Below are 23718 nucleotides of genomic sequence, written 5' to 3'. Positions count from 1 at the left end.
TCCTAATACATCCAAAAAAGACAACTCACCTACAATGACCATAAAAATACCTGGTTGTTTGGAGAAAAGGAAAGCATGGAAACTTCAAAATCCTTATACAGGAGCATCAGTCTGGATGAAATGTCCCAAAATGAAGCCTTAACACTTGTTTCCTATCTTACAAATGTATTATTTTTTCTATGTTATGCTTCCCCTGTGAAGGTGACAGTAAGGTGACTTCTAAGTACAGAAGAAATGCTCCAGCATACAGTCATTATCCTCTTGTGGCATGCCAGAATTAGGCATTTGTCGAACAATTTACTTCTGCTGCAGGACTTGTGGTTGGCAGTGCAGTACTCAGCGGGTGGGATGTAATCATGCTGATTATAGAGTAAACCAGTGCTTTTTTCTTGAAAAGCTCTCTGTCTCTGTTGTATTGTGCTGGTAGTTAAGTCATGACCGCCTGCACCAGGCTGACTTTAAGAGGATTCCCCTACCCTTCTTACAAAGTTACGCTTCTATTTTTACTAGTAGTACTAATACTGTCACCATTGTAAATCTTTCTGCATTCTACTTACTTTCTGATGTGCCGATTCATTACATTTTCTATTTTCCCCCATCATGGCCCAGCATTTCCTTGCCCTTCGTCTGCCTGTATCTTCTTTATCAATGTTTGCGGCTCCCCCTCCTATTTTTCCTGCTGCACTGCATCCCTGCAATTACTTCTTCTTTTCCCTTATCCTGCAGTCAGTTCCAATGGTGCATTGTCGTTGCAGACACATGCTTTTAGGTCAAGCCTACAGCGAAAGACATTGTGGGCTTACTAAGAGCACACAATGACTTACAGTCTGCCCATTGCTTACTATTGGTTGGCTTTCCTGTCACTCTCATTTGCCTGCTCCTTATTCATGCCCCAGCTTGTCAGCCTTGTGTATGTCCCTCCCGGAGTATTGACTTTGGCTAATTTTTGCTTGGCCATACGATAAGCAGGACTTGGCACATGTTTGAAATATTTTGTACTGAGAATATTTGATTTTGATTTAGAGTGGAAAAAGCAGAATCCTGATGAAAAAAATTAAAGTTCTGATGGGTTGACCAGAGACTCTCACACAGCAAATGCAAATTTCAAAGGTACATTGATTTGCAGCGTAAACCAATTTGGCATTGTGAACCAGAATTAGTATTAACATGATCAGTTGGACTTCCGGTTGAATCCAAGTTTGCCAAATAAGATTTTTGCATTCAAAACTTGTGCAGTCTTATCAGTCATTTCATTTGGTTGCTTCAGTTTTGTTACCCATGACAATAAATCACAATGAGTATGGCCAAGTAGCTTACAATTGTGACCAGTTCTGCGAGATTACACTATTAAGTTATTATACACGTTATTCATTCTGTACTCTTGTTTTTTCAGAAGGGTAATGAATATAGAAATCAGTACCAGCAAATAATGTAGTAAACAAAACTAGGCTTCCCATTGGTGGAAATGTGTTATTCATTTGAATGAACACATATCTGTGTGTTATTGAAAATAATTCACGGACTTAACACTACTTTGTTGAATGTATGATTTGGACCTATTGGTGTTTGTTCACTAATAATAACCAACCATGAGCGAAGTGTCTAACTTCCACAAAAATAGACAATTTTTCTACACCAAACATTTAAAGAATTTGGTTTATTTTGTTCTTTTAGTTTTGATGTAGAACCAACAAGGGTTAGCTAGGTGCCAGAGTGCTTTACGTAGCAGTTTCACATTTGAGCAGTGCAGTGATAAACAGAATTATTTCTCAACAGTATACAATTTGAATGTTCGCATAAAAGTTTCAGAGATGACCGTAGCAGTAATAAACCCGTTTGTACAGTATTACATTTGAAAGATAAGCATACTCCATTCTGTACTACAACAAAGGACAGGATGTTTACCACAACATCCAGAGGCAGTAAAGAAATGGCGTCTGGGTGGCAGCTTTATATGATCCTAGTGAGGGAGTTGGAAGAATTTGATGTGTGGGTGATGGCAAATCAAACACCTGGTGGCTATAGGGTCATGTACTCATTTATGAAAGTTCATCTACAATGTATATTCGAGTACCTAGGGGTTCCTTTCATGGCATTGTTTGAGGGATCACTTGTAGGTGGTGAAGGAAGTGGTTATTCGAATATGCAGAGGGAAGGCATTTGTTACATACCGAGTTACCCATGTCTCAAGTCTTGGGCATATATATATAGGCGCTAAAATTGCATTGTACCATTTGGCATTTACCGTGGAATCCTGTTTGGTGTTATTGTAAAAGGAACACTTTGCAACAATGTAGAAGGACTTTACAAATGGTAAAGGTAGTGGAAGATGTGTGAAAATGTTCAAGTGTTTCTAGAGATTAATGATGATGAACAACATAAACGAAAACCAATACCAAATAAGATTGAACATGAAAAGAACAGACAAATTGAGTAAACCGCCCAGTGTGGTTTAAGTATTGGAGGGAGTAAAGAAATGTTAGCCGAATCAGGCAGCTTGTACATATTAATATGTGAATCGTATATTGGAAATTTAAAAGGAAAGTCATTAAGTATTGCCAGATATGAAAATGGGGGGGGTAAGGCGGGTAACAAATGAGTTGTTAGGAATGACATCATCTTCCATAAAGTATAAGGAAGGAAGTGTATATAAAAGAGAGTATGTCAAAAGTTTTAGGTTGGAGACACCAGAAAGATTTACATGTAATCTTGGATTTCAGTTCAAGGGACCCTGCCATAGTAATTGACAGTAATAGGGAAGTTAAAGCAACTGACTGGATTGTTATGAAATACTCTGAAGTATTCACCAGTAAGTTAGGACTATTCAATGGTTTATTCATAAGATAATATTTTTAAAAAATGAGCTCATCCTGTAGCCCACAAGGCAAGATACATACCGAACTCGGAGAATGCACCATTGCAAAACTATATTGATAGATCATTGCAGGAGGACGTAATTTAGAGGACTGAATCTTTTGCATGGGTTGCCCACATGGTTTTGGACCTCAAATAATGGGGCAAGATGCTCTTATGTGTAAACTTATGTTGACGTGGTTCTCAGAAAAGAGCACATCTGAGACTGAGTTGCTTGAATAAAAATTGGGTGCTCAACCCACTATGGATAAAGGCGAGAAAAGAAGAAAACCCACATGGTTTCGTATGCACTTCCAAATCATATTGGGGTAGATGCTTAAAAAGGACACTTACAATAATAGCATTACCACCCAAATTACTATCATGGTACACTTATCGAGTAAGCTGCACTGCCAAATCAGAAGGGACTAGTGTGACTGAAATCTGGCATGTTTAGAGCAGGAGGCTTCTTTGGAACTGGTATCTTGAAATTACTTGATGATTTAAGATCAAAATACAATATTCAGGTATGGCAGTTACTAGCTTACGGCTGTACAGTGTGAGCACAATTCATTTAACAGAAGGCTGTGACTGAACTGCCGACCCATGAAGTTATGGAACGAGCATTCTTGATCGTTAAAGGGAAAAAATGAATATGTTTACAGTACCACGCATTGGTGGGAATGTCAAAAAGTGACCTACTGCATCATAGATCTAAATGGCAAATACATCTAGATAAAGAACGCTCAGACCTTCAATGGAATTTTGTGACTGGATTTCCAGGAAGACAAAGATTTATCAAAATAGGACGCACTTAGTATGCCCGAGATGTCGTTTTAATGATGTAGATTTTAAACCTATTGTCTGGAGTTGCACAGTTATTGAAGAATATTGAAATGTAATCACCTACTAGGAGGACTGACAGGGCAAGAAAGCAAGCCTAATTGTATAAAAGATTTACCTGCTGGCCCACATGAATAAGAATAAGAATGCAAACGCTAGATGTAAATGTATAGGTTTAGTATTGTTACCAGCAGAAACATCAATTGCTATGCAATGGACATACACCGAGATGGTTAGATTTGAACAGAGGTTGTGGCATGTCTACTGAAATGGGCAGAAACTGAGAACACTGTAACAAATAACCTGCAGAATATAAAGGGCGTGATAAGAAGAGCGTACAGAATTTGGATGAGCCTCTACTGCTACTAGCAGGAAAAAACTCTAATAGCAGGTCACTGAAGTGCACACATGGGTGAATACACATAATGTAAGTCATCATATCCAAGTGAGTGTAATTATGAAGACTGACCTATGCCCAATGGTTGAATGGCGTACATGGAGTATAGACATACAAGGACAGGGCCACCCATCTCAAGATTACCAGGATGTCACACAATTGTGTCATTTGATCCACAGATTTCACAAGAGTTTCAAAATTTAACAGATTGGGAATAAACTACTAACACACTAATTATGTATACCCATTTTAGGACAAACAAGATGTCTCCGTTATGATGGTAATATGTATATAATTAAAATGTTACCCAAATAAGTTGTTTTATGTTTCAGCAGCGGTGTTTAACACACTAAACAGACAGCTTGTTGGGAAACGTCAAGAAAAAAACACTGAATGTTTTAAAATAACAGTGTCTCCTTTTTAAAATGTTAATGAGACCATGAAATGTATTGGCCAGATGTTGAGTATTAATAAACAATATTTAAAAATGTCTTGATTTTATGTTATTATATTGAATATAGAAATAATCTCGTACATAAATATTGTTAACAAAAATATCACCACATTGAGTGTATACTTGTTATTAGTAAATCTAAAGAGGCCATATTTCTTTTGAATTATATTTAGAACACAATATTTATGTTAGAAAATATTGACAATGATATTCTAGAACTGCACCATAGTTGTATGCTATGTGGTCAAATCAAAATAATTGTATTGATAGCTGTGGCACAACACCTCAGAGATGTTGAGTTTCAAGAGTCAGGGCTAGGTTTTCAGGTTACTAGATCTGTCATCAGCATACCACAGAGTGAACCTACATGAAATTCTTAGCTCTTGGCATTGATTATTACTCTGGTTGGGCATAGCGCTACTGCATGATGTAACTTGGGTTAAAATCTGTGACATTGGTATTCTAATGTTTAATGCAAGATATTTTTTAAAGGGATGAATGAACAATGACTGTATTCCAAGGTTATGGGCTATTGCAAATGGATTCAGAATATGAACATTACTTCATTAATAAAGGTGATGAGATGGTTAGAAGAAAGGGAAAACATGGTAAAGAAAGAGAAATGCAATGGATTGGGAGAATACAATTCAAGATGTGTGGACAAGTATGCCAATGTGTTAGAAGCCACGAGGGAAGTAATGCATGAGAGAGAGCATTCTTAATGAGATGATAATTTAAGTGTTTAAGGATCTAAAATGCAGTATAAGTAATGCTCCTAAAATGGAAATGTTGCTACTACTACCATTGCTACTACTGATGCCAGCGATGTAGGGATAGGAGCAGCTTTATCGAAATGGTGGATAGCCTGGGGAATATTGGTACAATTGCTGTAGGCAGACAGAATATTACATTTTTTCGTTATTGAAAAAATAGCACTACCTTATGCTAGCCATAACATTATAAGATTCTAGGTGTCTGGGAGAAAGTGATTTCAAGGTATGGAATACAGTTTTTCGATGAAGCGTATGAAAGTGTTGAAAATGTGGTTCACGGCTGCATCAAGGTTGTCTAGTGATGGAGAAGGGTGAGATGCAGTGGGGATTATAGTCTGGTTGACGATGATGGTTGTCAAAGAGTTGGCATTAAAAGAGAGTAGAAGGACTTCATGGAAAATATGTGACTATGAAGAGAGTGTAGCAACAGATATTTGAATAGATAGGTGGATCGTGAGAATTTATGTCGTGAAAGGGAGGGGTTTTAAAGAGTGAGATATGATTTAACACATGTAAAGTACGCAGAAGAGATCATATCACACTGATTACGAGTTTAAAAGATAGTGTCATTTTTTTAGCTGATAAAGAATATCCTGGTTGCAGTGCGCCTAAAAGGAGAATAGAATAATCATGATTTGGGTGGTTGGACATGGATGAGCAAACAGGAGACATTGAAGTATTGCTAATGATATGCAAATAGTGAGTTAGTCCTCAGTCACCTAGCTTTGTCTCTGGCAGAAATAATGATGAAACCAGGAGATAAATTGGGTTTAGAATTCAGGGGATTGGTGCGTACTTTGGGTAAACAAAATAAATATATAATTTGTTTGCCTAGTTATCATTCTAAAGGATTACCTTGAAAACCCAAGTAGTGTGACAATGGAAGGAGTAAATGGGTTTATTGCTTAAGATTTTAAAGATGAGGGCTCTTCTGAAGGGATTTTGGCAGACAACGTGTTGCAATTCACCTCAAGACAAATATGTGATTTTATGGAAAAACAGGAAATAGGAGTGCCCTACACAGACTATAGGCATCTAGTGGAAAGGGTAATTAGATTTGTCATTAAAAGTAGTTGTCTGTAGCAAATGTGACGTCATACAAGAATAATTTCAAAGATTTCTTGTGGGAATATCGAAATAAGTCACATTTCAACACTGAAATGTATCTTTTTGTGTCCAAAGAGAGAAGGTTGCAAATTCTAAGTTGATGACTCCATGGTTTGTTAACAGTGGACCTATGTGGGTGGACAGAAGAACTACAGACCAAATGCAAGGGAAACAAAGATTGTACATAGAGAGGTATATTAAGAGGAAAAGGAATTACATTTATTGAGCTAGATGATCGTAACTGGATAATTGTGCAGAAAACTAATATGGTGAAAAAAGAGGATTCTAAATCAAACATTGTAAAGTAGTGGAGAGGAAAACCAAATGTGGTGAAACTGGAGAATGGACAAACGTAGTTTAGGAGATGTAAGATACCAAAGAAGTCAAATTTTATTTTATGTTGCAAAGACGTTTTGTTAAGAGTCGAGTCTGTAACACATGTACTCAGTACTTGGGCTTAGAATTGCAAAACTTTGAAATAACCCATGCTGTTTGGAATGTAATGTGAAATCCCTCTGTGTGTGTGACTATAGATGGGGAAATTTGTGAGTCCTGTGGTATACCAAAATCTGATTTTCTGCTCATCTAACAAATATAGCTAAAGATAATTTACAATAGTGTCTGGGGATCTTATCAGCTATCAATAGGCTATGGTCATTCCCTGGGAAGGTCTGAGCAAGTGAAGTTAGGCCACTCATTTATTTTTGGCAATTGGAGTTATTAGAATTTTCTTGGTCGTAGCTTCATTTTGAAGCTGGACACTATTTTCCTTTCAATGTTGGGTCAGGATTAAAGCATTTCAAGATCTTGATTTGGTTCCTAGCGGTGTTCGCAAGGAAGGGGGCGTGGAGGTCTAGTTTTCATCCACATTTGGATCAGAATGTTTTACTTCTGCATCACTATACTATAAATATTCATATAAGCAGCAGTTTTATAACATGTCATGATACTGAATTGTGTACCATGATTTATACTGATATAAAAGAGGGAAATTTCCTCAGCATGCATGAACATCAAATTCCGCTGAATGTAGTTTTATTCTTGAAGGTTCTACAGACTACATTCACTTAGAGGCAATGAGTCAACACCTGCAATGAACAATTGGTTCTCAAGCATATGCTTGCTATTCTTGTTTCTGAGCGTTGTGGGTGTTTTCACTTGGATAATTGATTGCTGTCATTTTTTGCTGGCTCATTTGGTGACTGTGTATGTGTCTGAATGATTCTGTGAGGCTGCTGTAAGTCTGCAGAACAAGTCATTACTCATCCAGCGTCACTCTATGTCATCTTCTCTTTACAGTGCCAAGATGAACGTGGGCTCCATGGAGCAGGAGCCAACCAGGAAGCTGGCCTGTTGTGGAGTGCCCCTCATCACCGAGGACATGCAGTCTCTGGCTATCCGCACCCTGTCTGGTGCCGACATCTACAAGCATTATGACCTGATCCGGGAGCTTGGGAAAGGCACCTATGGGAAGGTGGACCTTGTATCCCACAAAGGCACAGGTAATGTGAGAAGCTGGCTGCCATTGCCTTATTACTTTCCTCTGTTATTTTCACATGTCCACTGTTGGAAATATGTTTCTTCATACTAGCGTTGTGGGCACAGCCAGACATTTTAAGTCCTCTTATATTGTTTTCCGTGAGCAAGACCCCATATCCATTAGTCTTGATTGATTGGTAATACATGTGTTCTAATATTAGTTCAGTTATGAAGTGAGAATTAAGGGCCTGATCTAAAATTTGGCAAATAGCATAGTCTGTCAAAAATGCAACCGATATCCCGTCTGCCGTATTACAAGTACACTATATGCTATGGCACTTGTAATATGGCTAATAGGATGTACTTCATGCTTGAGACAGAGTATCCCATCTCCCCAATTCTAAATCAGGCCCTAAGTCTTGAAAAAGGATTTATTCTTTGCCTGCTTTCTAATCTTCACTAGTTAAAAAGGTACGCAATTATATAGGGTCTAAAAAGTTCTCATTTGAGTGTGGTTTTATTATGGTGGCGGGTGGTCACTGCTTTAAGGCAATTGTTACTTTCTACCCACTATTAGTGACTACAGGAAAAAAAGGTTACTATGTTGCGTCAAATTGCTTCCTATTGGAAGGTGGTATTTTACTACTGCCTGTTGTTGAGGAACAGTAGAGGAACATATTTTTACTCTATCCGTAATTTTTTATTAAAAATATTTAATCATCTGTGCTTTTATAAAGTGCTTTATTATTATTATTATTATTATTATTATTATTATTAAAGGCTTTTATAACGCGCTCTATTACTAAAAAATAGTATCCTGGCGCGGTAGAGGCGGAACAGACTGGGAAAGGACAAATATTAAGAAACATAGCAGAAAGGATTAGACTTTAATATTAAAAAGGTGAGTTTTCAGTCCTTTCTTAAAAATATTAAGAGACGGTGCAGTTTTTAAGTGGAAGGGAAGGGCATTCCAGGATTTTGCTGCTTTTACCGAGATTGATTGGCCGCCAAGTCTGCAATATTTAAATTTGGGGACAGACATCTGGCACAAGTTGGCCGATCGTAGAGGGCGGTTAGGTACATACAAACAGAACCTTTTTCTCAGATAGACAGGGCCAGTTTGATAGATGGCTCGGAAGGCCAGCACTAGAATTTTGAACAAAATCCTGTGGGCGATCGGGAGCCAGTGGAGAGCACAAAGCAGGGGACGGGCGCTGGAGCGCCTAGGTGCATTAAACAGGAGTCTGGCGGCGGCGTTCTGAATGACCTGAAGGCGGTGAATCAGGTATGCCGGCAATCCACAGAACAGTCCGTTCGAGTAGTCTAGTCTAGAGAGAATTAAGGCACGGATGATTGTCTCTTTTGCTTCTTGTGGTAGAAGAGGGAAGAACCTACGTAGGGTTTTTAGGGTGGCAAAACAAACCCCCGTGAGTTTCTTTATATGGTCCTCGAACTTAAGGTTCTTGCCAAACCAGACTCCCAAGTTTTTCACTGGGCCAGAAGTGGCTTTTGGGGGGGGGGAGATCAGCAGGCCAAAGACGCTCACTAAAATCCTCAGGAAAAGAGCCGTACAGCAGAACCTCGGATTTACTCTCGTTGCATTTTAATTGTGCGTGTGCCAGCCATTGAAAAACAGAGGACAGACAGAGTTGGGCATTCGACGTATCTAAATTATCTTTAGGCCAGGTGAACAAAAGCTGCGTATCGTCGGCATACGCCATAATTTTTGCCCCTAGTTGTTCAGCGAGATAAATCAGCGGAGTGAGGTAGATATTAAAAAGCAAGGGACTTAAAATGGACCCCTGGGGAACACCTGTGAGAAGTTGTTTAGGGGTGGAAGCAAATGGGGGCAGCCAGATCTGTTGAGTACGATTATTCAAATAAGAAGTCAGCCAGTCAAATGCTGGACCAGTGACACCAATATCTGCTAATCTGGCGAGTAATAGGGAGTGAGGCACCGTATCGAAGGCAGCAGAGAGGTCCAATAAAATCAGAGCCGCTCTGCCACCTCCGTCAAGGCACTCCCAAATAGCTTCTGAGATTTCGACCAAGGCCGTCTCGGTGCTATAGGAGGCCCGGAATCCGGATTGAGCTGGATGTAGGGCCTCAGTTGACTCAACGAATTTATCCAGCTGCTTAAAGACAGTCTTTTCACAAATCTTTGCAAGAGCTGGGAGCAAAGATATAGGCCGGTAATTAGACGGCGTGGCCGGATCTAATCCATTTTTTTTAAGCAATGGGAGCAATTTGGCTTGCTTCCAGCATGCAGGGACCGTAGCTGTAAGGAGCGAAAGGTTGATCAGCTGAGTAACCTCATTTCCCAATGTTTCCGCTAATCCCGCAAATACTCTAGCCGGGCAGGGGTCAGAGGGGGATCCTGATTTTAGAGCAGCCACAATAGAAGTGATGTCAGATTTTAATTGGGGAGTAAACGTAACCAATTGCTCAGTACGTGTGGGCATTAAGGGACGCAGAGTGGTTAGAGGTGGTGTGGGGCCATTGCAAACATTTTGTAGGTCCTCCTGAATTTTAGCGATTTTTTCAATGAAAAACTCAGATAGTTCTTCGCACCATTCCTTCGAAGCAGGCAACAAAGGTTGTGATGCACAGGGGGACACAAAACTTTTTACGATCGTAAAGATTTCCCTACTGTTGTTGTTTGCTTTATTAATGCGTCCTGCAAAATAGCTGCGTTTAGCCGATCTGATGGCTGCATAATACTTTTTTTGTGCAACCCGCAGATCCTTTTTTGCCTCGGGAAGATAGGCTTGTCTCCACAGCCTCTCCAGCTTTTTACAGTTTGATTTAAGGTCTCGGAGGGCAGGGGAAAACCAGGGTTTGGAGGGGGTAGAACGGAGTCTACAGACCCGACTACTATTAATTGATGCAGCAGTAGCGCATTCCACCCATGAGTTAAATGCGTTGGCTGCGGCCTCGATATCAGAAGGTAGCGAAGGGCGAGAAGCAGCAAGACCCTCAGAGAGGGTGTTAAGATTAATCTTCTGTGTATGGGCAGTTTGGGGGTGGATCATAGCGGCAGTTATCAGAGGCCAAGAGAATCTGATAAGCTTGTGGTCCGACCAGGTTACTGGCTCAGGATGAGTCATAGTGATATCAAAATTAGAGCATACCAGATCGAGAATATGGCCTCCTAAATGGGTAGGGCCTAAACCATTAGGAATCTGTGAACCAGGATGAGAAGGCAGACTGAGGTGAGGGCATAGGTATGGCTATTCACCTAGGTGCTGCAGCCAGCTTTCAATGATTGTTTTGAAAGTTTGAGGTTGCTGATGTTTTTGAGGTAGTGTAATAAAGAGCTCCATTTTTTGGGTCCCACATGTGTGATGGGTTCTCACCAGCTGTCTTCTTGTTGGTCCTAGAAATAATAAGGCCCCGATTATGACTTTTGGTGGTGCAGGGCCGGGTAGCCTGCCACCGCCAGGCCCTCCCTCCGCCAAAAGTCGCTGCGCCTGCCCACCAGATTACAAGAAATTTCGTGGCCTGGTAAGCGGACGGCATGGGGGTTCCCGCATCGGTGCCTCTTTCAGAGGTGGCGATGCCTTCGAAAAAAGCATTGCATTTGGAACACCACACAGGTTCCTGTACGGCATGGACTTAAAGGTCCATGCCATGCAGGAACTAGGGTGCATGCATACAAGAGAGCACATGTAGTGCCCCCCTGCATGCATCCCTAGGCTGACGGGGCACAGGGGTCACTGTAGGGCCCCCTCCATTTCAGCAATGCCAGCCGGTCTATGAAAACGCTGGTGGTCCTGAAACTTGTAATATGTATGGCAGTGCTGCAGCGTCACCACCTGCATCTTACAATGGCCTTGCACCACCACCAGGAAGAAGCGGTTCCCTGGTGGAGCCAGTGGTCCAATAAGGTTCCGACAGTCCAACTCGTAATAGGGCGGTCAGATCGCCGGTGCAGTGGTGGCTGAACTGCCACAGCCACACCGCCATGAGTCTGGCAGTCATCGGACCTCCATACTTATAATTAGGCTCTGAGTGTGTTTCTATTGGAATGGTGAAGATAGATGCCTAGAATATATTTTGCAATTTGGATGAAAGGATAAGATGGCATATGACCACAAATCATCTTTTGATTGGGGTGTGAAGTTTGAAAAAAAAATCTGTCTGTAGTAGTAAAACAAACACTGCACCTTGGCGTGGAGTTATTAGTTCATTTGTAGCTCTTCTATGAAGGGAATTGCAAAAGACCAGTTTGAATTGCTCAACAAGGACAGTTTTAGCCAGGAATTGCTATGACAGAAAAGGTTGAATTTATATAAAATGATATGGAGATCTGTTGTTTGACTGGGCGTTCAATTAAACTGGCCATCTATTGACAACGTTCTGTTCAGATGACTAAGACATTTGAGTGGCCTTAAATATGAAGGACGCATATTCTGGTGAATAACCATGGAGACTGTGCCTTGACTGGGGAGTAAGAATTGAATTTGTACATGTTTAGTCTGATACAGTTTTCTTGTATACACCTTTCCACAATATTATGTTATCTACTGGAATTCACGTGACAGCTTCCGAACAGTTACAGGATGAGTTGACTATCATTCACATGTTACTGGAAGAATGTGAAGGCTTCCATGAGGGCATTGCAATGGTGGGTTACACAGATCTTATCTATTGTGGATGAAAATTATGATCACCACTGAGATTACATGTCCGACATTAGAGCGCCTTGCCACTGTCTCTTTTTGGGAGGGCGGCCCTCTTCAAAATGATGACCCTGCCCCGCTTTTTCTATGTGCTCCTTAACTCACCCCACCTGGTACGCGTGTCCTGCTTCCGGATCATTGACTGTGAGATACGCAGTCTCCTGTGCGACGGGGCCCCCACGTATTGCCCTCTAAAATCTGACTTGGAGCTGGTTTGAACGGGATATCGCCTTCCGGCCATCCAAAAGTACTACTGGGCGGCACAACTAATGCCGATAAATTATTTGGTTCATCTACCAAGGGAATATCCAGCATTTAAAACAGACAAGGATAACATAGGCCAGGTGGCCAGTTCAGAGCCCTTTGCCGAGGCCCAAGAGCTGCACCTATTCTTAGCCCCACTGCTGCAAAATAGCCCTCTGGCACACTGCACTTCATAGCTTAGGATGGGTGATAAAATTGCACAAGCCCCCCCCCCCTCCCCTCCCCCTCTCGTGGGACAGTTTCAGTTAGGTACCCTGGCCACATGTGGTGGGTTTGACAAATGGGGTTGGATAGGGATATCAAAGGTTGGAGATTTGTGGAAGGGTGGGTACGTACATTCTTTTCCTGAACTTCAGAAAGAATACCAGTTGGCTCCCACTGAACTCTTCCGATATTTGCCAGTTAGAAGTGAACTGCGGAGAGCGATCCCTAGAGGGATGGACCTTCCAGAGTCCTTTCTGCTTGGGGATATATTATTGGATGAATATATGTTTTTTTTAATTTATTTTTTTAATTGTGTAAGTCGTTTATTGCACATATAGCCAGTATAGTTACAGGTGTTATGCCTACAACCTCAGCGGGCCGGCCTTTCACTATCCCAGTAGGAGCTGAGCGCTTTGAGGTGTACACAGCCATTTAGCCGACATCCCCTGGACCGGCGGCGCATTAGCAGCAGACATGTTCAAATGTTTACACAGTGCATCTCGTTTCACATAGCATATATTTACACTTACATTTTGCTTTTTCTTATCCTTATTCAGAACTTTAAGGACCTTAACTAAACCAAGTAACCCCTACAAGTATAGTCCCTGTGTCACAGCATTCTCCTCTCCGTATACCAACGTCTCCAATACATCCACAGACTCTCAAACAATAAGATCACAAATTGCACCATTAATATCATTCAGTTCCTGCCGATGCCTGCACCTGCAGATAATCCTTTAGATACATCCAGAAGTCCGTGGGACGAGATCCAGTCGGCAATTCCTCCCCGTAAGTTGCCAGTGTATCCCGACAGTAAGTCAAATCTGTTAGCCAGTCTTTCACTCTTGGTCCCTGTTTTACATTCCAATGCATTGCCACCCTTCTCTTAGCCATTAATAGAGCAATCACGCAAAACTTTCTCTTTTTCGCTCTGAGCTGCGGTACTAGGCTCAATAGACAGACCAGAATCGTGCAGTCCAGTGTCTCCCCAAGCATCTTACCAACCTCCCGCACCACCTTCTCCCAGTACTCTCCAACTAAGGGGCAGTGCCAGGCTAGATGTAGGAAATCCGCGTGTTCCTTCCTGCATCGCACACAATTCGAGTCTTCCCGTAACCCATATCTGTGGAGCCTCTCAGGTGTATAGTACACCTGGTGTATGTATTTAAAGTGTATAATCCTGAGGTTCCCGTTGGGTGTCAGCATACCGGTGAGAGAGCACGTTATCTCCCAATCTTTCTCAGATAATGCATCATTCAGTTGCGCATTCCATTTATTTCTCATATTTTCAGTGTTGCCCCCCACGTCTCTCTGTAAACTCGTGTAAAGTCTGGATACCAGGTGTGTGGCTGCCGGGGCCGCAAGAAGCAATTGTAATGTGTCTAGTATTTTAGGCTCCTCCGGGAACATAGGAAAATGATCCCTGACCGCTCTCTGCAATCTGTAATATGTGAAGCTGAATAATAACGTCGGGTGGCTTATGTAGTGTAGGCTGTTTAGTGTTCGGAAAACCCCGTCCTCGTACAGGTCCCCCAATGTGTCAATGCCTGCATGCCGCAAGAGATCCATCCCCACCTGTTCCTGTGTGACCGAAAGAGCTGGGTGATTTGCCAGTGGAAGTTTCGGCGCGTACATCGGCAACCTTCCGGAAGCCCTACCCATCAGTCTCCAAGCCTCAATCGTGGTGTTCACTGGATTGATGTCCCGATCATGTATTCTAGGCCGCCTGTGTGTCAGTATGTTAACCAGAGGTATCGGGTCAGCATCACCCGATTCCACTGCCACATGAGACAGAAATGGTATTTCATGAAACCAGTGATGTGCAAATTGTGCTTGGGCGCAGAGGTAATACAAATACATATTTGGGACCTTAAAACCTCCCTTTTCGTACGGCAGTGTCATCGTCTGTAATTTTATTCTAGCATGCTTACCTGCCCAGAGTAGACTCAAAATCATTCTGGTAATATTTCGGAATACATCTGTTGGAGGCCTAATGGGGATGTTTGTAAATAGGTACAGAAGTTTGGGCAAAATTACCATCTTCACTATTGCAGCTCTATCTGCTAACGACAATGGCAGCCTATTCCAACGTTTAATTTTATCATCTAGAGATGATATCATTCTGCCGTAATTAGTTCTTATTACTAGTTCTGGATCCCTGTGGAACCACACCCCTAGATATTTAGTGGGTTCTTCTTGCCACTCTAGCGGGTAATCCAGTGGAATCGGGGCAGTGCCGTCCGTCATAGCTAAGACTAGGGACTTTGACCAGTTTATTTGTAGTCCAGACTGTTGTCCGAATTTAATGTATTCGCGTATTAATGGGTTGAGGTGTTGTTCAGGGTTTTTTACATATACTACTATGTCGTCTGCATATAGGGAAATGTGAATCGGACGGGTCGGGAGTTGAATTGCAGAAGCGTGATGGTGTTGTCTAATTAAACAAGGCAGTGGCTCCAACACTAACGCGAATAGCATGGGAGATAATGGGCAGCCTTGTCTCGTTCCCCGACATATGGCAATCGGCTCTGAAACGTATCTGTTTACCCGAATACGGGCCGATAGGTTCGTATACAGCATTACTATCCATTGTGTGAAAATGGTTGGGAAACCCATCCTTATCAATACCGCATGCAGAAAAGGCCAGGCTATCGTGTCGAACGCTTTAGCCGCGTCTAACAACACCGCTACAGCTTTGATATTAGGCGCCAGATAGTGTGCCAGAGCAAACAGTGTCCTAGTGTTGTGCGCAGTGGATCTGTCCGGTATAAAACCTGACTGGTCCGGCCTGATCAGTAATGGCATTAGTGGCTTAAGTCTCGCGGCCAGTAGACTCGCTATTATTTTCGTATCAACGTTTATTAGGGACAAGGGGCGGTATGAGTCGCAGTGCGCCTCTTCCTTTCCCGGTTTGAGCAAGGCTATTAGCATTGCCTCCCTCATAGAGGTCGGTAGTGTTTGTGCTTCGTGTGCTGCCCCATATAGCCTGACCAAATGTGGCGCCAGCGTATCAGCAAAAGTTTTGTAAAATTCTGCTGTGTAGCCGTCCGGCCCCGGTGCCTTGTTGTTTGGCACAAGTTTTATTGTGTCCAGAACATCCTCCACTGTAACAGGGCGGGCTAAATAATCCCTGTGAGCATCTGACAGCCATGCAATTTCTACGTCTGCCATATATGTTAGCATGTCTGCCTGTGTTGGAGTGGGTCTCGCTTCATATAGAGTACCATACGTGGACATGAATTCTTCCAGAATCCCATTTACGTCTCTAATGAGTGCTCCCTCTCGTGTCTTAATCTCTGTTATATGGTGTTGTGGTCTACCCTGGCATATTTTCTCCGCTAGTGTTTTGCCCGGCCTCCCCCCTTCTCCATATGCTCTCGCTGTTGTGCGTTTGGCGATGTAGTTTAGTTCATCTGTCGCGAATTGTTGGTGTTCCTGCAATAATGTTTTGATGCGTGCTAATAATGTTATATCCCTCGTTTGCACGTATTCCTGTTCAAGCGTTCGTATAGCTTTTTCTCGCGATGTCAGTTGTTGTCGTATGTCCCTCAAAATTCCCGATGTGGTGCTAATGCACACCCCCCGTATTGTGGCCTTGAATGCTTCCCATATGAGACATGGATCATCAGAAGTTGGGCAGTTTATTTCAAAGTATTCCACAATTGCTTTATGCAGTGTGTCCGTGTATAATGGGTCTTTCAGAGCACCCGCATTAAATCTCCATGTGAAGGGCGGAGGTGTGTAGTGTGGTATCAGCAGCTCCAAGAGCACAGGACTATGGTCTGATAATGTTCTAGGTAAGTGACTGATCCCGACTGTCCATGCCATTACTTCGCGCGTGCCCAACCAATAATCTAATCTGGACCAACTATTGTGCGCTGCAGTGATATGTGTTGCGGCCATCACCCCCGGGTTCCGCATTCTCCATATATCCGTCATCTGTAAGTCAGTAATTGCGTCTGTAAGCTTCAGTCTCGCACGTTTATGTGGTTCTAATGTGTTGTGTGATCTGTCCAATTCGTCTTGTAGCGCTACGTTGAAGTCTCCACCCCACAATACGTGCTCGACCTGGAGTTGTGCTATTTCCTGCCATAGTTTTGTGTAGAACCCTGGGTCGTCTATGTTGGGGCCATATGTGTTTACCAACGCTAATCGTCGTCGTCTCACCATCCCAACCACAATTACGCTCCTTCCCTCTGCATCCCGATGTATTGTCGAAATCTCAAAGTGCACCCCCTTACGTATGAGAATGCTGACACCACGAGAATATGTGGAATAGTTCGAACTGGAGATCGACTGCGCCCATCTTGCCCCTACCGTGCCATCTGTGTTAGCAGCCTGGTGCGTCTCTTGCAAGAACACAATGTCTACATGCAATCTATCCAAGTAGGCAAAAATCTGTCGTATCTTCTTCGGATTCCCCAGTCCCCGAACGTTCCATGTCATGCATTTAAGTGTGGCAGGTGGTGTCATGTTAGTGCGATTGGAAGGCATCCTGGTGTTGTGAGATATAAAACCCTATGGGTGTAGATATTTGGTAACGCTCGGTTCCGGAATGTGGCGTATCTTGCCAATCATTTTCCCTGATAGTTACGGAGGTCGCAATGCTTCTTAGACACAGTGACAACTGTCTAACAACTCTCATTTTCCCCTCTCTCCCCCCACCCACTTCAGCGCCCAAACTTTGCCAAAGCCATCCCTGTAATACAACTAAATAGACAGTAGAACTGTAACAGGGGCGCACCCGCTTGGGGGTGTCGCCAGGTGCACACTTCTCCATCCACATGGTGGACGTGGACAGGTGCCTATGTCAATCTTGAAACTTTTGCTTGTTTAACCCGTGGTAACATTCCCCGCCTCCCTCCGCAACCTCTTTGTGTGTACTACCAGTTATGGAGTCGTTCCGTGCATTTTACACAGTTTGTATCCCAGTGGTCGCAGTCTTGGGCGTCTTCTCGCTCAATTCCTCCCCCTATCCCTCCGTTACCTGTGAGGATCGATTCAGTTACTCACTGTTCCAAGCGTTTGGGTGGTAGCTGAACATTTGACAAGCCTGCTCACTGCTTTCCATTGACCATAGTCCTTGTAATTCCCACACCCTGTCTCACTCATTGCCTTCCTCTTGTCGCTGTAGGAGTTAGTGGTTCTCGTATAATCCGTTGCTGCTGAGGTTGGTCAGGTGGAAGCAGTATGTCACTTATTCCAGTGTCTCATGTTGTCGCCTTCTTGTAGTTATTCATCGTCGCTTCCTTGGTTCTCCCGCTCCTGCGTTTTTTGTCGTTTACCCAGTTTTTTAACAAATTCATGCGCTGCTTGTACTGTGAGCAGAACGGTGGGCTTACCCGCCGCGATGACCCTAAGTCTTGCTGGATATAGCATCGCATATTCAGCGCCTAGGTCCCGCAATTTCTTCTTTATCGGGGCGAATTCTTTCCTAGCCATTTGAACCGCCATGGTGTGATCCGGATAGAATTGCAGGGCGTTGCCCTGATGATTGATGTCTCCCTTCTCTCTTGCCAGTCTTAGGACAGTGTCTCTATCTCTGTAGTTTAACATGCGGGCTATTATCACACGGGGCTGTGCTCCCGGTTAAGGAACAGGCGCTAGAGAGCGGTGCGCTCTTTCCACGAGAAAGACTGACGATAAACTATCCGCTCCGAACAATTCCTTCAGCAGTTTCTCTATGTAATCCTCCATTTTCCCCGTGTTGGTGGACTCCGGCAAGCCCGCTATCCGTACGTTGTTGCGCCTGGACCTGGCTTCTTGGTCTTCCACCTTTGCGCGTAGCATCTCCACTGTCTTTTCCAGTCCTCCACATACCTTTGAAGTGTGGGCTGTGTCATCCTCTACTCTTGATATGCGTTGTTCCGCCTCCACCAACCTCTCGCCGTGCTTATCAAGTTTGGCGGCCATGTTGTCTACCCGCAGCACCACAGTATCTAACTTGTTGTTCATGTCGTGAAGGCTTTGTTGGATAGCTCGAAGGACCTTCTCCATGCCTGACCCCTCCCCGGATTCGCCGTCACCCTCTGTGTCCGACAGTCTGGTGGCGCCGCTTTGTTGCTTTTTCGCCTCGAATTGCAGTTTCGACTGTTGTTTCTCTGGTTTACCCATGGCGCAGGAACGAGGTGGGGCGTTTCGTCGTGTTTTTTCTGTGTTGACACTGGTGAAATCGTTTGTTGCCTGTGGTTGACGGTTTCTCAGTGTAGTCGACCTATTAGGCCCTGCGTTATTCATCTGTTGCACACCAGTTGAGCGAGTCGTCCTTTCGGCGGTATATTCACTTGTTAGACCCTTGTGTGCTCGAGTCTTCCTGGTAGGTCACCTGGCGTGTAGGACGTTGTGTAACTGGAATCTTCTCTGTATGCTTACCCCCTCTGTTTTACTGAGCGGGCGAAGGGTTAGCTCGGCAGTTGTCACAGCTGTAGCACCTTCAGAATTGGACACTCTGACCCTCCGTTCCGACCGTTTTTACTCTAAAGTGTGCCACGTGGTCTTTGTGGTTGTGCATAGCGTCCTTACTGCTGTGTTTCCTGACACTACTATTATCTTCAACTGCCGCCCCTCCCCCGCACTCAGGGTATCACAGCCTTACTATGTGTGTTGCCTGCCGGTGTAGTCGGGGGCGACTTAGTGCCCGCAGTCTGTCCTCAATTACCTCCTGCCTCCACTTTTGTGCCGTTTATACCTGCCCACAGGTGATGGTCGCCGTTTCTTGGTCACTCGTAGGCTCAGTATCGGGCTCCGCGAACGCTTGCAATTATGCGTTCCACTGCAGCCGCCATCTTGCCTTCGCTGGAACGCACGCCAAATCACCGTCTTCTTGGCGTTCCTGGGCTAACGGTGTGCTCGTGTGTCATTCTCGAGTTGTCCCAACACCTTGGAGCAGTCGGCAGTGTGTCACTAAACGCACCCTTACGCCTCCGATGGGCTCGATGTCCAGATGCTCAGAGTGCTCGCGTCCGCCATCTTGATGTCTCTCTCTCCCCGGAGCCGTTTTGTTAGTATAAGTACGCTATTGTCGACCTTTCTCCCGTTATTTCCACACCATTTTGCAGATACTTCTTTCCCACCTCCTCGGTTGCATTTTCGGAGGTTTCACGGCGGTGCACACGGGTTTTTGTCGCTTTCAAGGCACCCGTCCGGCGGAGCTGACTAACGAGTCAACCAACCCGCTGTGCGCCCTCTAGCGCCCCCCATTGGATGAATATATGTCACAAGAAGCCATCTCATTTACCTATCACAAATTGATTAATAATGCCCCTGATTAGGCTTTGTGTGCATTGGGTGAATGATCTGCGCGAATTGGAAGATGACGAATGGCAAGAGGCCTTGGGCCTCCCCTGGAGAGTTGGCCATACGTTCTAGATTCAGCATGCACTACCCTGGTTAAAATGGGCAAATCCGACCATGCTGGGTGCCCTAGAGACTAAGGCCGGTAGGGTTCCTTTTTCCATATGGTATGGAGCTGCCCCATGCTTCAAACTATTGGAGGGGGGGGTGCTCGTTTGCCTCGGCGAGGTGGTGGGGAGGTGCTTTGACATTGTCTGCCAAATGGTGGCAACTTAATTTGTGGGAAGAATCGGACCTTACCCGTATGGAACGGCTTTGGGTCACCTTGGGACTAATGGTGGCCAAATTAAATAGGGAAACATCCTTTACAGCGCATGAGTTACAAGGCATGTCATTACCCTACATTTTTTACTTCGCAAAAACTTTTACTACGTAAGGCTTCACATTGTAAACCATTACAATGCGTTCCCCATTAAAACCCCCCAGTGGCGTTTGAATAGTAACTTGTGTTGTATCGGACAATGTGTTGTAATGGTTTGCGTTGTAAAGCCCTGTGTTGGAAACCTTTTTGCGGAGTAAAAAACGCGGGGTAATGGCACGTGTTGTAAATGCGTGCGGAGTAAAGTGTCCTATTCGGCGAAATATAGACTGCTTGTGGAGGGTTGTGGTGCGTCCAAGCTTGAAGGATTGGAAGAAAGTTATGGACTGGTGCATTCTGGCAGAGAGAGTGGTGTACGTGGATAGGGGCTGCCCAAATAAGTGTAACAAATATGGAGTGGTTGGAATGGATACAGGGGTGGCCTGTGTGAACATCTGACTGCTGCCGTGGATGCCAGGGTGGACTGCTGTCCCGTGAAACTTCTGTGTCACGGTTTTCTCAGATACGTTGTTTGTCCATTTGATCCCTGTCGAGGGCTACGCTGTTTGTTTCTTTGTCTTTATACCTGAAGTGCGACAAGTACAGCGTCACTGGTGTTTATTTTGTATGATTGTTAAATAAAAATAATTTAAAAAGAAAATGCTGAGCGCCAAGACTGCAGAATTGTGTGGATCTGCCCTCTTTTAGTAAATAGTGGTCTTCTTGAGAGAAAGGAATTGAACCAGAAATCTGCTTACTTCAACACTGGCAATGTTGATGCTCTGTAAGAGAATACCGTGACCAGCAGTGCTAGAAACAGCTGAAAGGTATCATAAGATGAGTAATACTGATTTGTTCAATTAATACTAAGATGAATGTTCTCTTCTCTAGTCAGTGCATCTGAGGTCCATGGGCTTACTGTTCTCACTTAGCTAATTTTTTTGTCCTGGTTGAGGTCATGCATTTTGTGCCACTAGCAATTTGCAAAACCTGGGCTTCACCAGGTATTGCTTCTCTTGTATGTGGAACAACCATCAGTGGAAGCCTGCTCATTTTGTACAACCATCACATGTCTGAACCATTTATCAAGGGTTTTGTGGGTGCTCTTGCAGCGCTTTGCCATTTGCACAGCGCCTGCTGGCTTTTATAATAGCAACTAAACAGATGCAATGCTTATCGTCCTTATGGCCCCACCTACAAAATACCTTCGTAAATAAACCCCACTGTCTTTTTAAAAAAAATCCCCTTTACTTATGCAGACCGATAGTGACCGTATTTCATATTTGCTTTGCAGTCTGAGGAAGGAGTGGCACAATTTAAGATTAGGAGCTTAGAAACCGTATACAGGAGGCTCATCGTCTTCCAGTGCAGTAATAAAGCAATCCATCCAGGGAACATATTCTTGGGTCAAATGTATCTTTTGTTATTAATCAACATTTCGAAAGCATTGGGTTGCAAGACCGTCTTTCCCTCAGTACCGGACAGCTTCTAGCTGGATCGTGTCTCTAATGACCACTGAGTTAGGCTTCAAGGAGTCAGTAGACCTTTGGTGACTGTCGGTTTTGACCCCTGAAACTCTGCCCCTCTTTTTGACGAGTCCATCTCCCTGTCTGGGTACCATAGCCCTGTTCTGCCATGAGTTTCAGCAGGTGCAAAGTCTAACTCCAGTGACATCAGAAGACAATGCAGAATTTGTTCTAGCTATCTTACTAAATCTAAAATACAAACAAAGGGTTGTGAGTGATGCGGCAAGTATTGCCGCCTCTGATTGCAACGTAAGTGTAAACCAAAACAAGTAGTCAACGGTGCTACAGGTAAGAGGATAACCCCAAACCTCCAAAGTCCTTGAAACAGTAATACAGATGACCTGTGCACACGCAATTTACATTGACAGTATAATACTGTATGTATCACAAGAGCATCACAATCATAATGGACGAAATGATGTTTTCTCTCCGTATGGTTTTATTGTTTTTTCAAGTGCCCAGCCAACACGTGTTTCGTCAGGGTGTATCCCAAGACTTCTTCAGGGCTATAAGATGTATAATAGCAACCTGTTACACAATTGTACTGGCATCACATGATTACAGGTAGTGGCAGACTACATGGAATGTGACTGTAGTGCAGAATTCACTCGACGTGACATCCCAGCAAACCATAGTAGTGAGTGTGGACAAGAAAGTCATAGCACACCTCCTCCGTGACTTTTTCCGACATAACGTCAGAGCTTTCGTGCCTTAATTGCCTATCTAACAAATGGAAATACATTCCCTGTTGATTCTCATATGTCAGCAACGATTAAAATTTCACATGATCAGCACTCCGAGTTTAAAAAAACAACATCCTCCCAGATGAACGTGAAGTGCACAAGAAACAAGTGGTGAAGAGTTGGGGCATGCGGAAGGCTAAAAAATCCTAAGGAAACCATCTTACCTATTGGACAGATGGCTACAGTGTCAGGCTTCTACAGAAAGGGAAACAGACTAGAATGAGCAAAGAATAGGGCTTAAATACAGAAACAAAATAGGTGGGGTAGTTAACCAATATTTTGTTTCTGTATTTCAGCCCTATCCTTTCTGCAGTCCTTGAGATGAATGGTACCATCCATGCCTGCCAAGGAAAATCCACTCAAAAAGCATGTCTCCTAGAGATCTACTTTATCAAGATTATATTGCCTAAGAATTCGTATTCCTGATGCCTTTACATCATTTCATACCCAGTGCGTTAGGTTTCATTGTACTGACCTGAGATACCCCAGTCTGTCAGTCATCGTGAAACACGTGACAAGACCATCTCACCTACTCTGGTCCCTGCGGGTTCTACCGCAGGAACTATCGCTCACTCGTGATACCAGAATCCTACATTCTACCCTCACAGGTGCCCTGTCAACAACCATTCAGGACCGAGTCACTAACCACGTGCAACCTACATGCCCAAAGCTATAGGCCGGTTCACCACTCCAGCTCACAGCCTGAACCAGTACAAAATCATGGGTAGTCGGTAAAAGACAC

The 23718-nt window shown here is 43.7% G+C and overlaps 1 protein-coding gene across 4 annotated transcripts in view; it reads left to right on the top strand.

The window, feature by feature from the left end:
* Window positions 1-23718, top strand: part of SBK1 (SH3 domain binding kinase 1) — a 74393-nt gene that overhangs the window by 10039 nt on the left and 40636 nt on the right. For all 4 annotated transcript variants that reach the window (XM_078663041.1, XM_078663040.1, XM_078663038.1 and 1 more), the window contains one exon: window positions 7727-7929. In XM_078663041.1, coding sequence (XP_078519167.1) covers window positions 7727-7929 — 203 coding nt within the window. The remainder of the gene's footprint in view (window positions 1-7726; window positions 7930-23718) is intronic.

Source organism: Lissotriton helveticus, chromosome 10 (assembly GCF_964261635.1).
Source record: "Lissotriton helveticus chromosome 10, aLisHel1.1, whole genome shotgun sequence".
Classification (NCBI taxonomy): Eukaryota; Metazoa; Chordata; class Amphibia; order Caudata; family Salamandridae; genus Lissotriton; species Lissotriton helveticus.
Note: the sequence above shows the minus strand (reverse complement) of the source record. Positions and strands in the feature narration are given on the sequence as shown.